This window comes from Dromiciops gliroides, chromosome 2 (genome assembly GCF_019393635.1).
Source record: "Dromiciops gliroides isolate mDroGli1 chromosome 2, mDroGli1.pri, whole genome shotgun sequence".
In the NCBI taxonomy this organism is placed as follows: domain Eukaryota; kingdom Metazoa; phylum Chordata; class Mammalia; order Microbiotheria; family Microbiotheriidae; genus Dromiciops; species Dromiciops gliroides.
This window is the reverse complement of record NC_057862.1, coordinates 579,834,304-579,853,181: the sequence shown is the minus strand read 5'-3', so window position 1 is coordinate 579,853,181 and position 18,878 is coordinate 579,834,304. Positions and strand designations below refer to the sequence as shown.

General features: G+C 36.7%; 1 protein-coding gene across 5 annotated transcripts in view; it reads left to right on the top strand.

The window, feature by feature from the left end:
* Positions 1 to 18,878, top strand: part of MEIS1 (Meis homeobox 1) — a 162,487-nt gene that overhangs the window by 33,853 nt on the left and 109,756 nt on the right. For all 5 annotated transcript variants that reach the window (XM_043988749.1, XM_043988750.1, XM_043988746.1 and 2 more), the window contains one exon: positions 1 to 100. This exon is cut by the window's left edge and continues 12 nt beyond it. In XM_043988749.1, coding sequence (XP_043844684.1) covers positions 1 to 100 — 100 coding nt within the window. The remainder of the gene's footprint in view (positions 101 to 18,878) is intronic.

Genomic DNA, 18,878 nt, shown 5'->3' with positions numbered 1-18,878 from the left:
AGAGATCATGATGACACAGCATCCACAAGGTCGGGAGGAACGCCGGGACCCTCCAGTGGGGGGCACACATCACATAGCGGGGACAACAGCAGTGAGCAAGGTAGGAGAACTGCCACTTCTTGTTTGTTTGTTTTGATGGATAGGAAAATAGATGAAATTTCACAGGTGCTTGTTAGGTAGACAGTTTTGCTTTGGAGAAACAAAACTTTACATAAGTATTAATTCAGCTGTCTTTTTTTCTATTCGCATTCTATCTCAGTTTCCTTCCTTCCAACTCATCACCTAATCTCAGCTCTGTAAAAAGAGGTTTCATGATTTGACTGTGGGCAACTTTAGGGGACTAGATTTCAGAGTGTACATTTGCATCATGGCAAAGTGGGACATTAAGGCCTACCTTCAAATGCATGCTCAAAAGACTGTGGAAGCAACCGCTTCTGGGATTCCAAGCTAAACATATCTAAGATGCTTGGAAGACAATGGTCTTTTCCAAAGCACCCATGGGTTACTTGTTATATTGCTTTGCAACACCTTTTTTATTCTTGTATATCTGATTATTCAGATGCTTGGATTTTTTGGCAAAGAAAGAGCTAATGGAGTTAAGAATGAAACAGGAAGAAATTCAATCAGCTTAATTTATATATGCATATATAATATATTTAATATGTATAATTAATTAATATATGTATATATTGGGTGGATATGTGGTAGGATGTGTGTTCATATGTGCACATGTGCATTTTAATATAGATTGTAAAGATAAGTTTTTAAACATAAAAGTTTCAGTCTTCAATGAAAAGCTGAATGAGTATTTAAATGTCTTGTGCTATTTCTGAAGAGACCTACTGCAATGGGTTTCGTGCTAAATTAATGCAATTAAAATTGAAAAGAAGATTTTCAATCTGAATAGAAAACAGAATGCTTTATTGAAATTGACTCTGAGAACGCAATAGGTATATACTTTAAAATCTGGTTTTATGATCCTGTTTCAGTGAAGTGCTGTTAGACAACAAAGGAATTTTGTTTCCTAACATGGTTGAACAGTGCTGATTAGAATTGCAAACTCTGCAATACATTTAACAAGGTTCATTTTCCAGCTAAAACAGTGGAGTTAATTTTTTTAGACACATGTATGCCACTTGTGCTATGAATAATACCTACAAATAGAATTTTAAGTATTTGAAGCATATTATTGTCCGAAGAAAAGTTGCTGACTTCATCACAACTACAGGCTAGTAAAAAAAAATGAAGCCTGGAATAGTAAACTGTTACAGAGCTGAGACAGGAACAGGTAACCTTCTGACCTCTGACTTTTACTGGAAAATGATATGCAACATAAATTCAAGGGGCCTTTTTTCTTTCAAGTATTTATGTGTATATATTATAGCATCACTATTCACAACACTACAATTAAGATAATGTCAATGCTTTCCAAATAAAACCCTATTTTCATGAGGATGACTATATTGATCATTTTCAAGAAGGCATAAAGGGAATAGTTTAAAAAACACAACTTCATGGGCTAAAATTTTCTGCCTACCATGGCTCAGTAGTGGGTTTACATTTTGAGTACCCCCAAATAATGGATTGCTCTGTTACTGGTGCTTTCAAGGTTTTCAAAGAGCCCTACAATCATTTGGATTTTTAAATATTGGCAGGTATCTTTCCCATTTTTGTAATTTTTTTTGAGTGGAGGGAGTGTAAAATGACTTGTGTTGATGCTTCTTCCCTAAGATGTAATTAATTTGGCCAAGATATATTCTCCAAATTAATAAGAAAATTTTATTGTAATCAATAGCCAGCATTTTCACCATTTAAGTAGGTGTACATTTAAACATACAGTTCTTTTATTCATTTCCCCCTTTAGTGCTTCTTTAGTCTTGCAAGTATTTATACATACATTATCTCATTTGATGAACTCATTACTTATATGAAATCAAAATGGCAGGTTATAGTGTACCCACTTGGCAGATGCAGACACTGAGTCAGAGAGATGTTGAATCATGGTCCTCTTATGCACTTTTCCATCAATAAGACCTGTGGATTTGTAACTCTGCAGTCTCAGGATTGGTTCTGTGCAATAGTTCTTCCATGTTTTCCCTCCTGCCTTTTCTGGCAAGCTGTGCCAAGATCTGGCCCATAGTGCATGTCCTAAATAGTTATTTACACAGTTTGAGTCCATTTTTTGTCAACTAAGTAAATAACAGCCCTCTTCAAAAGATTTATAAATCCATAAAAATGTCTTAAACATATCCAATAGACAGGAATAACTCAATATATCAAGTATATATCGAAAGAGGTGTTCTCCCCCCACTCCCCACCCCCACCAAAGACAGGAGGAATACAGATTTGAAAGTTTTCTCTAATGTATTATTTGTACTCCCCAATCCTTTTCAGTTTAATTTCTTCGCTTTGACACCTGCTATACCAAAAGAAAATTCCTTAAGTTTTGGCCTTCTCTGCTGCTCCCCCCTCCCCCCAGCAAAAAGGCCCTTATGTACTACATGACTGAGTCATTTAACAGGGTATATGTCATTGAACACTGTACCTCTTGACTTAAGTGGCAATCCATTTTAATAGATCCATTTTAATGAAAATGGATTCTTTTAATGAAAAGAAAGAAAGAAAAAAGAACCTTTATGAAAAGTAAAAGTTCTAAGATACCAATTCACAGTCTCTATTGATAGACTTACACAGTAATAATTAAATAATAATGATAACTCATTTATATAGCATCGTGTGATTACAAAGCTCTTTTCTTCTCATTTGAAGCTTGTAACAACATAGTGAGTGTAAGTCTTAGTATCCCTATTTTGAAGAAGAAGAAACTGAATGAGAGAGGTTAAATGATCTGGCAGTTGATGCTCTATTAGTGGAAGGAATGGGTTTCAAACTCAAATCTTCTTGACCCCAAGTATAGTACTCTTTCCAACCTGCTGCTTTATCAGTGCCCAAGTTATATTTACATTATAACTCTTCTGTTACACAAACTAGGACAGTCCTTTAAAATAGATTTATACAGAACTTTTTTGAATATAAAAAATTGAGCATGCATAGTAAATTTTGTTAGAGAAAAGAAATCTCTCAAATGGCAAAAATTGTTTGCAGTTTTTTCCATGAAATAAATAAATAACAAACTTCTCTAAAGTTCCCATGAGACAATGTATTTAAAGTGTTTTGTCAGCCATAAAATCATATGTAGATGTAAAACTTAGAAGTACATAAATGTAACCTCACAACAACAAAAACAACAATTATACTTAGATTAGTGAGGAAAAAAATTGCTATGTCTCTCAGTAGCTAGCTATAAGCCAGTCTGTATATCATTATTAACTTAATATAAAGCTTGTGACCAGTTAACTACCGAAGACTTTTACTTCTCATATAAGACAACCTCTTTCTAATATTGGTGTTGGGAAATCTGGATAGTGAGCTAATTGCATTACATCAATTTTATTGCATGTGATCTTATACTATTGCAATGTTGCATTGCTTAGTTTTGTTAATTTTTCAAGTGTTTTAAATTGCATTCTTTTAAACCTGTTGATGTTCATGCTATGTGGATGGAAATGTCTTGGAAATTTGGCAGGGCAATTGGTGTTGGATTCAATTATTTTTTTTTATTTTAAGAAATTGTTTTAGTATGTTTTGAGGCATGCATGTTCTTTGTGACTGAGGGCAGTGGAGACAAGGCAGATGACCTTAGTGATCACCCTATGGTATATGTACACAGTACTAAGATACAAACTGTCTTCTTGGTAGTCTTCTTTGGCTTAGATTATTGTGTGAATTTTTTAATTGGCCAATAAGTTAAGACATAGGGTTCCAAATGCTTGGCAAAGTTGAGACTGTACAAAGAACTGTGAGAAGAAGAATCCACCTTTTGGGTGAGGCCATGAAGGAACAAGCAGGAATTTGTGAGGGAGATATCCAGCCCTCATTTTATCCTTATAGATGGCCCAGAAGCAACTTACTTGGTAAATTGTGAGGCCAGTGGGAAAACCTGGTAGTTTAGCAAGTTGCCAGTGACTCTTTTCTCCAGTGTGTGCAGCCAGTGTGAGTACTATTCAGAGAATTTTTGTATACTTCCATTTCTTATACTCTCTGTATTATCTGTGAATGTATTCTTTTCCTTGTAAATGGCACATTGACTGCAATGCATTGAAGGGGGAGGGGCACAGAGCTGGACTGATATTAGAAATAAGAGGGTAGGGACAGCTAGGTGGTGCAGTGGATAGAGCACTGGCTCTGGAGTCAGGAGGACCTGAGTTCAAATCTGACCTCATACACTTGACACTTACTAGCTGTGTGACCATGGGCAAATCACTTAACCCCAATTGTCTCACCAAAAAAAAAAGAAAGAAAGAAATAAGAGGGTAGGTATTGAAACTGGAAGCCTATGTATGTTGGCTGCCGTCTTGGGGTGAAGGTCAAGGTACTGGTCTTCATGCTGGTCAAGGCTTGAGCCTGTGGTAGGATCTCAGGATCCATAGTGAGATTTAGAGCTCAAAAGGACCTTAGAAATCTTGTCCAGCCTCTTCATTTTGTATGTGGGGAGACTGAGATCCAGAGAGGTTAAGTGACCTGTCATAGTCATACAGCCAGTAAGTAGAGGAGATAGGATTTGAAATCAAATCTCTAACTCTTAGCTCAGTGCTCTTTCCATGATACCTCACTTACATAATCCTTGCTCCCCTGAGGTTTGGGCCTTGTTTGCATACATTGTCCCTATGAGGCATCTATTATTAGTGATACCCAGAGAGATTAAGGGACTTGCTACCTGTCACATAGAGTGACTTACCTGTTGATCCCAGAATTAAGTCCAGGTATTAACACCCAATTAAATGCTCTTTTAGTTATACCCAATTTTATCTAATTTATATCTAAATTAGAATAAAACTCTAACAAACCTTTTAAGCAGTCTAATGTATTCATTGATACATTACTTAATAGATTATATAATACTTTTTCTACAACAATCCCATAAGGCAGATAATATAAGTATCATTATGTCCATTTTTTTTAGATGAGGAAACAGGCTTATGGAATTTAATTGATATAACTTTTTAGATGAAGAAACTGAAGCCCAGACCATTTAAATTAATTGCCCAAGGTCACACAGTTAAGCAGTAATGGGGAAAGGTTAGATTCATAGTTTTTATGATTCCAAATTCAAGGCTTCTTCTACTATAATCAGACTGCCAAAATAATATATCTAGTGTCAGAGCTGAGATTTGAACTCAATACTTCTGATTCTAAATTTATTACACCAACTATGTCTGTTTGCTACATTTTTGTTACCTGCTGTATGTGTGTCATTCATTGGTCATGATAAGGACCTGCTCCCTGGATCTGGAGAGTGTTGATGAGCCCTTGCACAGCTATGTGTTTCATCTGGACCCCAGCTCCTCCATCTTGCCCTGAATGAAGTCTGTCTCTCTCTCTCTTTTTTTTTTTTAGTGAGGCAATTGGGGTTAAATGACTTGCCCAGGGTCACACAGCTAGTAAGTGTCAAGTGTCTGAGGCCGGATTTGAACTCAGATACTCCTGACTCCAAGGCCAGTGCTCTATCCACTTTGCCATCTAGCTGCCCCAAGTGCTAATGCAATCTTCTTTTCTTTTTTGGGGGGTGGGGTGGGGCAATGAGGGTTAAGTGACTTGCCCAGGGTCACACAGCTAGTAAGTGTTAAGTGTCTGAGGCCAGATTTGAACTCAGGTACTCCTGAATTCAGGGCTGGTGCTTTATCCACTGCACCACCTAGCTGCCCCCAAGTCTCTTTGGTACTCAGTTCGGATTAATAGAGAGTATCTACAGGACCCAAGTGGGTCAGTTAAGCTTCCACACAAAACACTAGATTGCAACTCTCCAACTCTCTTTCCATTTTCTTCCTGAAGTTCAATCCTCAGGGCATTCCTTCCTTCTTGACTCATGGCCAAAACAGCCTTATTGCTAAATAGGAATTCAGCATCAGGAGCAAATGTTGAACACACCCTTCAGAATATCACAGAGCAAAATCTAGTTGTGAGTACTACATTACTATGAAGACAGAGATGTTCAGAAGTTGCATTATACATTGAGAAACAGTTATGTTTCACTCTTTCCAAGATTTCAAGATTAGGGTTATGGAAAAAAAAAAAGTAAGGGCCTTTTCTTCTCTTCCTATTACTCTTTTTCACTTAATGTTTATTTGCTTATTTTTTTTCTTTTGCAAGGAAAAAAGAAAAAATATGTTATTTCTAAAATGAGACTTTATATGACAATTTTGAGTCTGGGATTTTTAAAATCGCCAAATGTAACTGTCATAGTTCCTCTAGAACTATCTCCTAGTGTCTCTTTTCTTTTGCAAGTTTCAGGCCAATGTGATGCCCTCCCTCCCCTCTTCCTGCTCCCTTTTTAGAGAGCAAAATCTGTTTCCCTCCCACCCTTTCAGCTTTTGTATGAGTTCAAGCAACCCACAAGCAGAAGGCAATTCCATTTATTATTGAAGGGGATCTCACGGCAGTTATTTCAGACTTGTGAAGCTAGCAGGCAAAGCTGGTAGCGGGGGAGGGGAGAGAAGGACAGGGGTAGAGAAGGTGGGGACAGGCCATGTTATGTACCAGATGACTGAGCAGCGATTTATAAACCAGCTAGCCTTTTTACATGAAGAAGCAAAGTAGTAACAGCACAAACCCAGGCATTTGAAATAGTCAGATGTCTGATGAATAATGGGATAGGTGGGAAGGAGCCCTCTGATTGGATGTCTTAATGAGCACATTTCGCGCAGAGTTTGGGCTGCAGTTCCCCTTGACCTTTGCCCTTTATTGACCAAACTGACACTTCATTTTTCACATACTTCCAATTATGGTTCAGCTTAAGTGTTACCCTACCTCCTTTATTTCTTTCCTATGGACAATTTGAGAGTCGTTGAGACCACATAAGATATTTTAATTTGAAAAACTAGCATAGCAATTCAGGTTTAGGATGTAATCTGAAACTGATGTCAGTTCACCATTTTTCTGGTGAAAACAAAAAAGTTAGTATTGCTTTTTTAAAGAAATAGTTGTTCAGTTTCACACACACACATTTTGTAAAAGTAGATGTTCTGTTAGAACTTGAGGAAACTGAAAATGAAGAGGAATATAGAAAATTCCATCTTGCTTTCCATTTTGGTTTTCTTTTTGCCAGGGCAACTTGAATGATATAAGTTTGTTTGCACTCACTTATTGAGTCTTTTCCTCAAAGGACTTGTATTTTGAAGTCTCTGAAATGTACTTTGACTAACACACTTAGAGTAGAGAAAAGTAAAACATCATTGTGACCACAGGTCTCAAGCCTTAGCCCATGGCAGAATCATTTGCTTGTTTGATGATATTTAAGGTTTGAGTACAAATTAAAGTGTGACCTTTGTATACAATAGCAATAAGTTCATGAGAGTGATTTCCCAATGGGAAAAGTCAGGTGTAATATAAAAAAGAAAGGGGAAGTTGTTACAGCATATCATTCCCTCTCTTATCAAAAAGTCTATATTATAAAGTTGTCAGGCATGTTAGATTAGCTGTACAGACAGGCGACACCTATATACGAAACTTTCTCTTTATTTTTTCATCAATTCTAGACAAGAAGTTCCTGTTGCTCATTTCACTAAATTTTAGAATCATGTCAGTGGTTGAATTAAAAAGAAAGAATTGAAAATTTTGTACTAAAAAGCAGTAAGTGAACATCTGGCGCATGAAGTTAGTCATAAACTTTTTCATGTGATGTTTCTCTCTTCATTCTCTTAGCATATCACCTAAACACTAGAGATAATTATTTTCCATTTAGAGAAACGGAAAATATCTTTCTAAAATTATTTACAACTAAATGGTGATTCCTAAAACATAGAATTATTTATCTCAAAAATGTATGAAGTGTTACCTGCTTTATTATGTAGCCCTCTGGCATATCCATGGCATATTTTTACTATAATATGGTAATAAAAGAAGATGTAGAAGGCAGACAAAGGTTCTGTCTTTCTCAGTAAGGTGACCCCTGTTACCAAGTAACTGCTTTACTTATGAGCTTATTAAAAACTCAAAAAATGAGCTTTTCATACTTCACAGGCATTGATGTGAAAATGAGCTGTCCTATGAGTAGTTTTCTTGATCATTTTTAGAACAATTGATTAGCCAAAGAGCGGCTGTCATTAGTTGACATTGACTGATAGCAATTTGTCACAAGCTCTGAAGGTCAGCCAGACGGCTGGAGTTTCTGCTTGTCTTTGATTGACCTTTACTGATGCCATTATTATGTGATTGGTTTTGACTAGATGTGACCCTCAATTGAAGAAGACAGGCCATTAGTCAGCAGAACCATTTCTCCTATTTTCTGTTTGTTCTATATTTTTCTATGCGTGTGAATTTATGGATTGAGTATTGCATCACTTCTAATATTCTGGTGGTTTAAAAAAAACCTAGAAAGGCACTGGTGTTATCTTAAAAGCATCAATTTGTTTTCCCTTTGGTTGACTTTTAACAGCAGAAATGCTTTGCCAAGTCTAGTCTTTGCTGTTGGCATTTGACATTTACACCTGTGCAGCATTTTGGTTGTTGCAAATGACAAATGAGGATTTTTTTTTCTTCCAAGAAAGAGGAACCAAACTGCTACTTGTATAACTTCTGAATCTATGTACAGATTCTTTCACTGCCCTAGACTTAACTATTTTTATCTCTTAAGAATCATGTTATTTTTTTTTATAATGATTGAGTAGCAGAGAATTATCCTCATAATGACATGATGTCAATTCATCATTCTGCTCTGAAGCCGGAGGGTGTGAAAAAATTTTGTGTGTGTGTGTGTGTGTGTGTGTATATGTGTGTGTGTGTGTTCTTTTCGGTTTTGCTCACTCTTCTGGGAGTTAGAGAAAGCTCTCACAGTGTTAACAGTATCAGCATTTCAGATAAAGTGGGATACCTTTCCATCTTAGTGGATCAAGAAGTTAATTGTTCCTCATGGTGGTGAAAATTTACTCTCTTGTACTATTAGCATTCTTTCCAATAATTGAGAGGTAGTTTTGTAGACTGTCCAACATAAAGAAAATTTGTGTGATCCAGTCAATTAAAAGTCTAAATGTCATAGTTTCTTTTGAATAATCCCCAAACAGTCAACTGAATCAAAAATAAGAAACCCAACTGAAGGCCACAAGGGTGCTAGCTTTTAGTTCTTTCATTAGCCTCAAATATGACTTTTCCTTTCTTCTTCCTCTTCCCCCCTAGCATCTCCTCTTGTGGCTAAATTGAATATTGTGCTTAAAGTAATAACTTGCTTTTCAGGTCAGCCCTCATAGGCAAATTCCCAAACCACTACACAAAATTTGGCAAAGTTTCAACATGAATTTCAGATTCTGCTTAGGAAACTCCATGAGTAGAGAATTCACTGCCCCAAGATGGTCGATTCTTCACATGCTGTCACATTGTTGGCAAGGCAAAACTGAAGAAGATAAGTTTAGAAAAGTATATGTTTAAGAATATACTTAAACTAAGCTCTGAGTTTTTAGAACTTAATTCCTTTTGCAGACTAGATGAAAAGCTAATTTGAATGGTGATCAGAGTTTAATTTAGAAAACACTAAGCACCTATCATTTATACTTTCTTGATAATTTAAAAATAGTTTCATATGCTTTTGTGTACTACCTAGAACATAAAGCACACCTAATTTGTATAATAAGAGCTGAAATATAGATTTTTTTAAAAAAATTAGAATTTCTTTGATTTTCTTAAAGCATAGATTTACACATTTTATCAAATCCCAGTTTTCCAAATTTCTTCACATGCTATATATACATTGGAGGAGTTATTCGCTGGAACTAGGGGTAGGTACCACTGGGTTCAATCAGATTATGGAACATCCATGGACTATACCTCAGAATCCCACCAAGACTTCAGAGTGCCAGAGGCTATCAGGGATCCATTATTCCCTAGATTAGATTTTTCTGTGCTTAGGTTGCTTATCTTGGGAAAGCATTCTACAAATCAAAATTGACTTTAGGCAAAATTCTGAAGTAGAAGAAATTGGTCTTTATTGGTCTCTAAAAATTTATTATTGTACCCTCCCCTTCTTATACCTCTGACATGTGGCAACCTAGGGCCCTCTACTGTGCTGCTTAGTCTGGGCATGACTCTCCAGTCATGTTTTAGGCTTCAGAATTTCTTTTGTCAGGGAAGCTAGGTGGCCCAGTGGACAAAGCACTGGCCCTGGATTCAGGAGGACCTGAGTTCAAATCTGAACTGTGTGACCCTGGGCAAGTCACTTAATGCTCATTGCCCTGCAAAAACCAAACCAAACAAAAGACAGAATTTCTTTTGTCCTGATACCCCTTCCTGGATTGAAACTTAAATATTTTGTGCTCTGTTCTCTGGCAGCATAGTTTTGTTTTTGTCCCCCCCCCCCTTTTTAAAGATAGATAGCTATTCTGATACTTAACTTAAGTGTCATAATATTTGGAACTTTAAAGATGCAAAGGATAGCTGAGCCAATCTGGTTCAGCTATGTATTGATGGCTATTAATAACCTAGGGACATTTTGGAGATAATTTTTTAACCCCAAGAAATGATGCAAATGATGTCAATTAAGCATACTCATGGTAGAAGGAGTCTTGGGTTGCTCTTTAAATCAATTTATAGATATTTTTGTCTTCCTATTCTTTGACTATATGGTCACCACCCATGGCCTAGCTTGGTTCTGTGGCACACCAGGAATTGGTTTGATCCTAGGGGTTCCAGAAACTCTGAAGTTTCTATGGATGTCTCTGGATAAAGTCTAGGGCAAGGAGTCTGAAACCAGGTAGTGCTGCTAGACATCTGTGCCCAAATGTTAAGGGTGCTTTATATGCAGTATTCTTTCACAGTGGCAAATGCCATGGTGAAAAATGGCCATGTTTTTCGTCACCTCATTTATATGCATCCATTAATTTATTTCCCCCATAAATGGATGTGTAACGATTGGAACGATGCCACCTGCTGGAGACTTACTGTAGAAATGAGGTGAACATCTCTGAGGGCAAAACCATGCATCTTTTTTTTGGTGTCAGGAAGTGACGTTTACTGGTGGGAGGAAGAAAGTGGGAGCCTGGCACTCTTTCTCACGCTCTTTCCTTTGGACTCTGGTGGAGAGCGGAGCTAGAAATGTGCTCTCCATTTAATAGATAGATGAATGTAGGCCTTTCTCTCTCTCTTTACCAAATTCTTATTCTCCTTAATAAATGCTTAAAAGCCTAACTCTTGCTAAAGCTTATAATTTATTGGTGACCACTCATTAGATATTTTAGATAGACTAGCTAGAATTTTAGCCCTTAACAGATGCAAGGTATCATATACTAATTAAAGATAGGATTATAGAGGCTGATTTTTGTCTTAGAGGTGACCAAACCAAACAATAAATTAATGCCAAGTATTTTTTTTTCTGAGAAAGTATGGTATGGTGTGTGTATGTGTGTTTCTGAGAGAGAGAGAGAGAGAGAGAGAGAGAGAGAGAGAGAGAGAGAGAGAGAGAAGAAAGAAGATATGTGTAATTTTCAGGATGCTGATCAATCTTGTAAATATACATGGCAAGTTGAGATTTGATCAAGTGTTTGAATGTGTGGGAAAAAAGTAGGAATTAAATGTGGTCATTATTTAATCTAAAAATATTATATGAGAGCCCTGGCTTTATAGTCAGAGAACCTGTATTTAAATCCAACCTCTGTCCCTTACTACCTATGCTATCTTTACTGAATTGCTTAAACTCTCTGGGCCTCAGCTTTCTCATCTATAAAATAAGTGGAGTAGGCTAGATGGTTTCTGAGGTGTTTTCCACCTCTGAATTGATGGTGCTATGATCCTATCAAGATTACTTTGGTTTTGCTCCAGTAACCAGTATGGATCCAGATGGGCCCTTTCCTCTAGTTCATGCTCCCTTGGTCATGTTGAATAGGGCAAGGACCTTCACAAAATGGGGAAAGGACTATATTTAGAGTCAGAAGACCTAGAATAGAGTCCTTATTCTGATGTTTTAGTGTTTTGAACTTGGTCAACTCTGAGTCTCAGTTTCTGATCTGTAAAATATATAAAGCCCTAAACATTATATAAATGTGTAATTATTGTCATTAAATACCTACTTCCTTCTATTTCTTCACATGTGTCTAGGTTGCAGGAATTTACTAATGGAAGATATTCTTAGAGTTCTTCCAAGAAATATAATTTTTAAAATGAAGAGAAAAAAAGAATAGCAAAAAAAGACACATAGAATACTGACTTTCTCTTCACTGACTGCTAGATTGCATTTGATTATCTACCATCTTTTTTTTTTTTTTCTTTTTGCAGGGCAATGGGGATTAAATGACTTGCCCAGGGTCACACAGCTAGTAAGTGTCAAGTGTCTGAGGCCAGATTTGAACTCAGGTACTCCTGAATCCAGGGCCAGTGCTTTATCCACTGTGCCACCTAGCTGCTCCACCATCTTTTTTTTGCTAATTTTTTCATAAACCATTTTTTCCCCAAAACTAATTTCATTGAAGGGCAAGGATTTCTCTAACATCCCCCAAAGCATAGGATCATAGATTTAGATCCAGAAGGAACCTTGGACATCATTTAATCAAAACTCCTCATTTCTCATATGTGGAAAGTGAAGTCCAGAGAGTTTTAGTGATCTGCCCAAAGTCCAAAAGGAAACAGGTAGCAAAGCTGTGATTTGAACTTTAAAATTCAATTTAATGCATATGTATTAGACACCTACTACATATAAGATACTGTGTTAAATGTTGGAGATATAAAGAACCAAAAAAAGGGAAACAGTCTTTGCCCTCAAGGACCTTACATTTTACTATAGATATAAAAAACCTCACAGGTAAGTAAATTCCACCTAACTTGTAGAGAGAGCACTAATAACTGGGTGACTGAGGGAAAGTCTTCTTGTAGGAAGTAGCTCCCAAAATGATTAATGAGGGAAGCATAAGTAAAAAAATAAGGTAGGGGTGAAGAGGTAGATCATATGGGACAGTCTACATATGGGTGCAGAGATGGAGGCCCCAAATTTGGGTGACAAAATAGAACAGTTTCTCTGGAATGTTGAATATGTGAAGAGGAGTAATATGAATGTCTGAAGAAGTAGGTGGCATGTTTCAGGCAACATGCAATAGTTTAGAAAAATGATCAGAAAGGAAATAGAATGTTGAATATGAGGACCAGAGAAGCAACATAGACAGTACAAGACTTAGAGTCAGGAAGACCTGGGGTCACAGTATCACAGAATTTGAGTGTTTGAAGGAACCTCAGCAGCTCTCTATTCCAAACCATACACAAAAGGAATTCCGATAATAATGTACTTGACAAGTGGTCACCTTGCCACAACTTGAAGACCTCCCAGGAGGGAGGACCCACATCCTCTTGATGCAGCCCAATCTAGTTTGGGGTAGATCGAATTGTTGGGAAGCTTTTTGTTCTTTCGGACATCAATCTAAATTTGCCTTTTAGCATCTTTCACCCATTGATCTTGGTGGGACAATGAGAACAAATCTAATCCTTCTTTTACATGACCATCCTATATATATTTGAACACAAGTGTCATGGCCAACCGAGTCTTCTCCAAGCTAAAAATGCCCAGTTTCTTCAAATGATCCTCATATTGACATGGACTCGAGACCTTTCACCATCCTACTTGCCTTCCTCTGGACACTCCAATTTATTGATGTCCTCAGGGTTAAACCCTGCATCAAACACTTTGAGAGCCTGATTAAATCACTTAGCCTTTTTGAGCCTTAGAGCACAAATACCCAGCCGTAAGATGAGGATAAGAACATCTGTATTACAAGATTGTCATGAGGATACAAGTGCGATAATATATTTAAAGCATTTTGAAAACATCACTACATGTTTAAATGTGACTTATTCATGGTGGTAGTGGTAGAAGCAGCAGCAGCAACAGCAGTAACAGTAGCAGTAGCAGTAGTTCAGTTTGGCTAGTGTGGAATGCCAGAGAGTTCTGTAATATCATGTTGAAAAGGGAGGTAGAAGTCAGATTGTGGCACGTTGAAGCATTTGAATATTCTCCTAAAAGCAATAGGAAGACACAAGCTTTTTGAACAAAAGAGTGACATAGTCAGACCTTTGCTTTAAGATGATTATTTTGGCAATTATTTTGAGAAGGATTTGAGAGAAGAGAGACTGGCAATAAGGAGATAATTTAGTTGTCACTCCCTTCCCTTCATCGAGCCCCCCCCCCCCATCCACCTGCTTTGTTTTTAAATGAATGAATGAATGAACAAATAAACTAATAAATCAATAAATAAATGTCTTATTTAAAACTTAACATTGGGGCAGCTAGGTGGCACAGTGGATAGAGCACCGGCCCTGGAGTCAGGAGGACCTGAGTTCAAATCCGGTCTCAGACACTTTACACTTACTAGCTCTGTGACCCTGGGCAAGTCACTTAACCCTAATTGCCACACTGAAAAAACAAACAAAACCTTAACATTGAATACCAGTACAGCCAGCTAAACTGCTTTAGTGATTATTTAAAGTGTAATTAATTAATTAATTTCAGCATATACCATATAGTAATTATTTTTCAATTGCTCCTTCTACATCTTCATCAAGATCTTTGTCCATTCATTGTCCTTAATCTTTCCTCTTTTTTGGTCATAGTGTGTATGGAATTCTTCTGGTTTTTCTTTTTTCTCTTCTTTTCTTTTCTTTTCATTCTTTCTTTCCTTTTTTTTGTTTTTGGTGCATATTTTAGAAAAAAAGGTCTTTCCAGATTTCTTTATATTCTTCATAATGGCAATCTTAATTGTATTATAATATTGTATTACATAAACATACAACACTTTATTTAATTATTTGTTTATTATTGAACATTGAGGTTGTTTTTACCTTTTTTTTCTTTAGCAATTACAAATAATACTGCTAAGCAAATTTCAATAGATAGATACCCTTTTCAGTTTTTGATAAAAGTCTCAGGATATATTCCTAGTGCTGGATCAAAGGGTTAATTTTTTTTGGCGGGGTGGGGTAATTTCAGATGGGATTTGTGGCTATAAGCATACTACTTTTTTACCTGCTGCTTAAAAATGGTTTCTACCTTTCCTTAAGAATGCATGGTACATTAAATTTAAAGTCAGAGATTCATAGAATCATAGGATCATAACTTTAGTATTGGAAGGGTTCTTCATTTTATAGATGAAGTAACTGGGGCTCAGAGAGGCTAAAGGAGGTCATGCAGGTAGAAAGGATTTGAACCAAGGACCATTGACTCCGAATTCATGGTTCTTTCTACTGTACCATGTTGCCTAAGCTTAATTGGATTTGGTTCCAGTCTTGGCTCTGCTACTTATTATCTGTGTAATCTTGGCCAAGTCACCTAACTTCTCTGGGCTTCAGTTTCCTTATCCACAAAATGAGGGCAACTAGAGAATATTTTATGCCGTTTCCAAGTCTAAATCTATATCTTGTAATCCCTTACAAGGCCACTGTGGTAGCAGTAAATAGTCAGTGTTTCACACTGAAATCTAGATGACTTCCCTCGTCACACCCATCCTAAAATTAAATCATACATAAGTTACTAACATTTTTCTCTTGTTCCTTATCTAGAAAATGGCTCCCCTTTCCAATTGGGGGTGGGGTTGGTGTAAGGACAGGGTACAGATGCAAAGGAACTAGCTGATCACTCTAAGATAAATCATGAGGAAAGAAACAGAAAGAGTTATTAGAATACCAAGACTGACTCCCTGAGTTTTTCATCTGAAAGTGAGCTTTTTTTTTCTTTCTTTCTCTTGTTTGGGAACTTTGAGTAGTGATTAAAAATATCTACTATGAAAAAAAAAAGAATTTATTAAAAAAGGGGGGGGGCAGCTAGGTGGTGCAGTGGTTAGAGCACCGGCCCTGGATTCAGGAGGACCTGAGTTCAAATTCAACCTCAGACACTTAATACTTACTAGCTGTGTGACTCTGGGAAAGTCACTTCACCCCAATTGCCCCACAAAAAAAAGAATATGAAAAAATTTAAAAAAAAACCATCTACTATGTGTTTAAGAATCTTAGGGCTGAAAGGAATCTCAGGGGCCATCTAGTGCGACTTATAGCTGAAAAACAATCCCTACTGCACTTCTCAAGGCAGCACATTCCACTTAGAGATAGCTTCCATTTTTAGGAAGTTCTCCCTGACATAAAGCCAAAATCTACCTCTTTGCAACTTCCACCACTTACTCCTGTTTCTGCAGTGTATGGTCAAATAGTATGTCCAATCTCTCTTCCCTGTGATAGCCCATTTGAATTAGATCAAAGATAGCTATCAGATCTCTCCTGAGGCTTTTCTTCAGGAGAACCATCCCTAGGTCCTTTAGCCTCTTTGTAAGAAAGGAAATCAAGGCCTTTCACCATCTTGATTGCTCTCCTTTGGATGGTACCCAGTTTATCAATGTCTTTCGTCAACTCTAGGATCCAGAACTGAACACAAAACTATAGATGTGGTTTGACCAGGGCAGAAAACAGAGGGACTTTCATCTGCTTATTCCTGGAAGTTATGCTTCTCAATGTAGCCAAAGATCACATTAGCCTTTTTTTTTTTTCTTTTTTTGGCTGCCACATCACATTGATGATTTGTATTGAGCATACATCCCAGTAAAACCTCAAGATCTTTTTTCAGACAAACAATTGTCTAACTGTGCATTGCCCATTCTATATTTGTAAGGCTGATTTTTTTACACAACCCATTAAGTCTTTACATTTCTCTCTGTTGCATTTCACCCTATTTGATTTGGCTCAGTGATCTAACCTGTCAAGATTTTGTTGGATACTGACTCTCTCATCACACAGGTGTACTTTTGTTTCATGTGACTGCATGGCAGTGATCTTATAGTGACCTCTATTCTTTATGGTTTTTAGCCTTATAAATTACCTGAAAATATGCTTAATAGACTCTGGGATTACAAATAGTCATTTCTGCCTATTTCTATCACTTTGGGTATTTCTCCACTGATCAAGTGAAATGTATCATTTTGCTAAAATTTTGAAAGAATTCAATGAGTTTACATATAGAAGCTGTATTTTTTTTTCCTTAAAGAAAACAATCAGCTTATATTGTCTGGCACTTATATCTATTTTGAAAGTGATCTTTGAAAAAATTCTTCACTTTGACAGGTAGGAAAGGTTTAGGAATTTTGGGTTGTGATTTTTTTTTTGCCCTTTTTTCTTAAAATGTGGGGTTGCATATTTTTAGCTTAATGTGGCTTTTCTTTGCATGTATGTATAGATATAGACACATATCTATACCCATATATCTATATACATCCTGATCTTCTTGATCAAAAAAGGAAACAATTTTGGAAAACATTAATTGTTTAACTAAAGAGTTGAATGTCAATAACAGTTAATGATGAAGAACAGGAGTCTTGCTTTAGATTCCAGAAATATTCCCTACGCTTAATGTTTGTATTTGGAGAGGAAGCAATAAGTTTATGTGATGAAGAGAAGCAAAATGATTCTTAAGTACCAGCCATATTCTTTAGACTTAATTTTCATATTTGAAATGGAGGCAATAGGTTTAATGTGTCTCTTACTTTGTGGCTGGAACAGATTCTATTTTTAATCTGTAAGTAGAATATGGCATAGGGCCATGTGCTGTCTTGATCCAAATGTATAACTCCTGTTGATATCAGTGAGTTCCAAGATGGATTGGAGAGAATTATGTAGTCTTTATTTTGAATATCTTTTTTTTTCATTTAAATTAAGCATGCTGAACAAATTCTAGCACTTTTCAAGTCAAAATAAAGTGTTTTCATAATATAGCAACCATGCTGGCTTAAGGGAATAATACAACAATCCCAAATAGACACACACACATAACCGTAGAATTGGTTTTCAGGCAGAGTGAGGCAACTGGGCTCTGGAATCTGACTGCATAGTAAAGTACATGGGTATATTGAACTACACAAAATTGCCTTTCAATAGAAAAGAGAAGAGAAGAAAGCCTTTTTCTTTGGATGGTTTTTTGTTCATCTTGGCACAGGATGGCTAGTGAGATAGTCCAGCAGGAGGTACCTTGTATTTTCTCACCCTTATTACCCCAGTAGTGGGAACAGTATGAGAATATTTAGCCAGAATTGATAAGTGATTGGTTCTATAAACGAATGTTCTCAAATCATAATTATTATGACAGGATTGTTTGATTACCTGGCACTCATCTCTTTCCGTATGATAACTTCTGGATCACCTGTTTTGTTGGGAGGATTTGACAGTTCTTATGTTTATTACCCAGTTGAATGTCAGTAGCAATTACAGCAAAAGACAAACAAACATGCAAGTACTTGTTGACCTTGACTCTTTTCCACAAGATATTGGACTTGATGGCTCCATTGCTGTTGAACTGATAAGGGTTATAAACAGAGGAAAATACCATATTACTGTGGGAAACGGCAACAGACTATCACTCTGTGCCATTTTTGATTCACCTTTATTTGAGCTGTGGGGAAAAAAGGGGGGGAGGGAGGGACAACAACAACTTTTTTTTTTTTAGTACTTTAATATCTTCATACAAGCATTCTTAGAATTTTTTTAATTGTCGAGGTATTTGTCTGGAATATGTGAAAGATGTTTCTGTATTTTATGATCTCTGAATATCATTTAACACTATTCTCTGTTTCAGAGAGTAAGACCTTATTTTTTTAAAGTTGAATAAGCTTATAATGTCCAAGTTCTTTCTCAGCCACTCATGAAACACATGATAGCCAGACTGAGGATCCTCATCCTCCCAATAGGGTGCCTCACTGAAATCGAAGTGGCCACAGTAAATATTTACCCAGAGATACTGCGGAGGTTGACTAGAGGATTTGGTAGTTAGTATTTTCCTTTGGGTATGGGGTCTTAAGTCCTGGATTTGAACTAAAATGCCA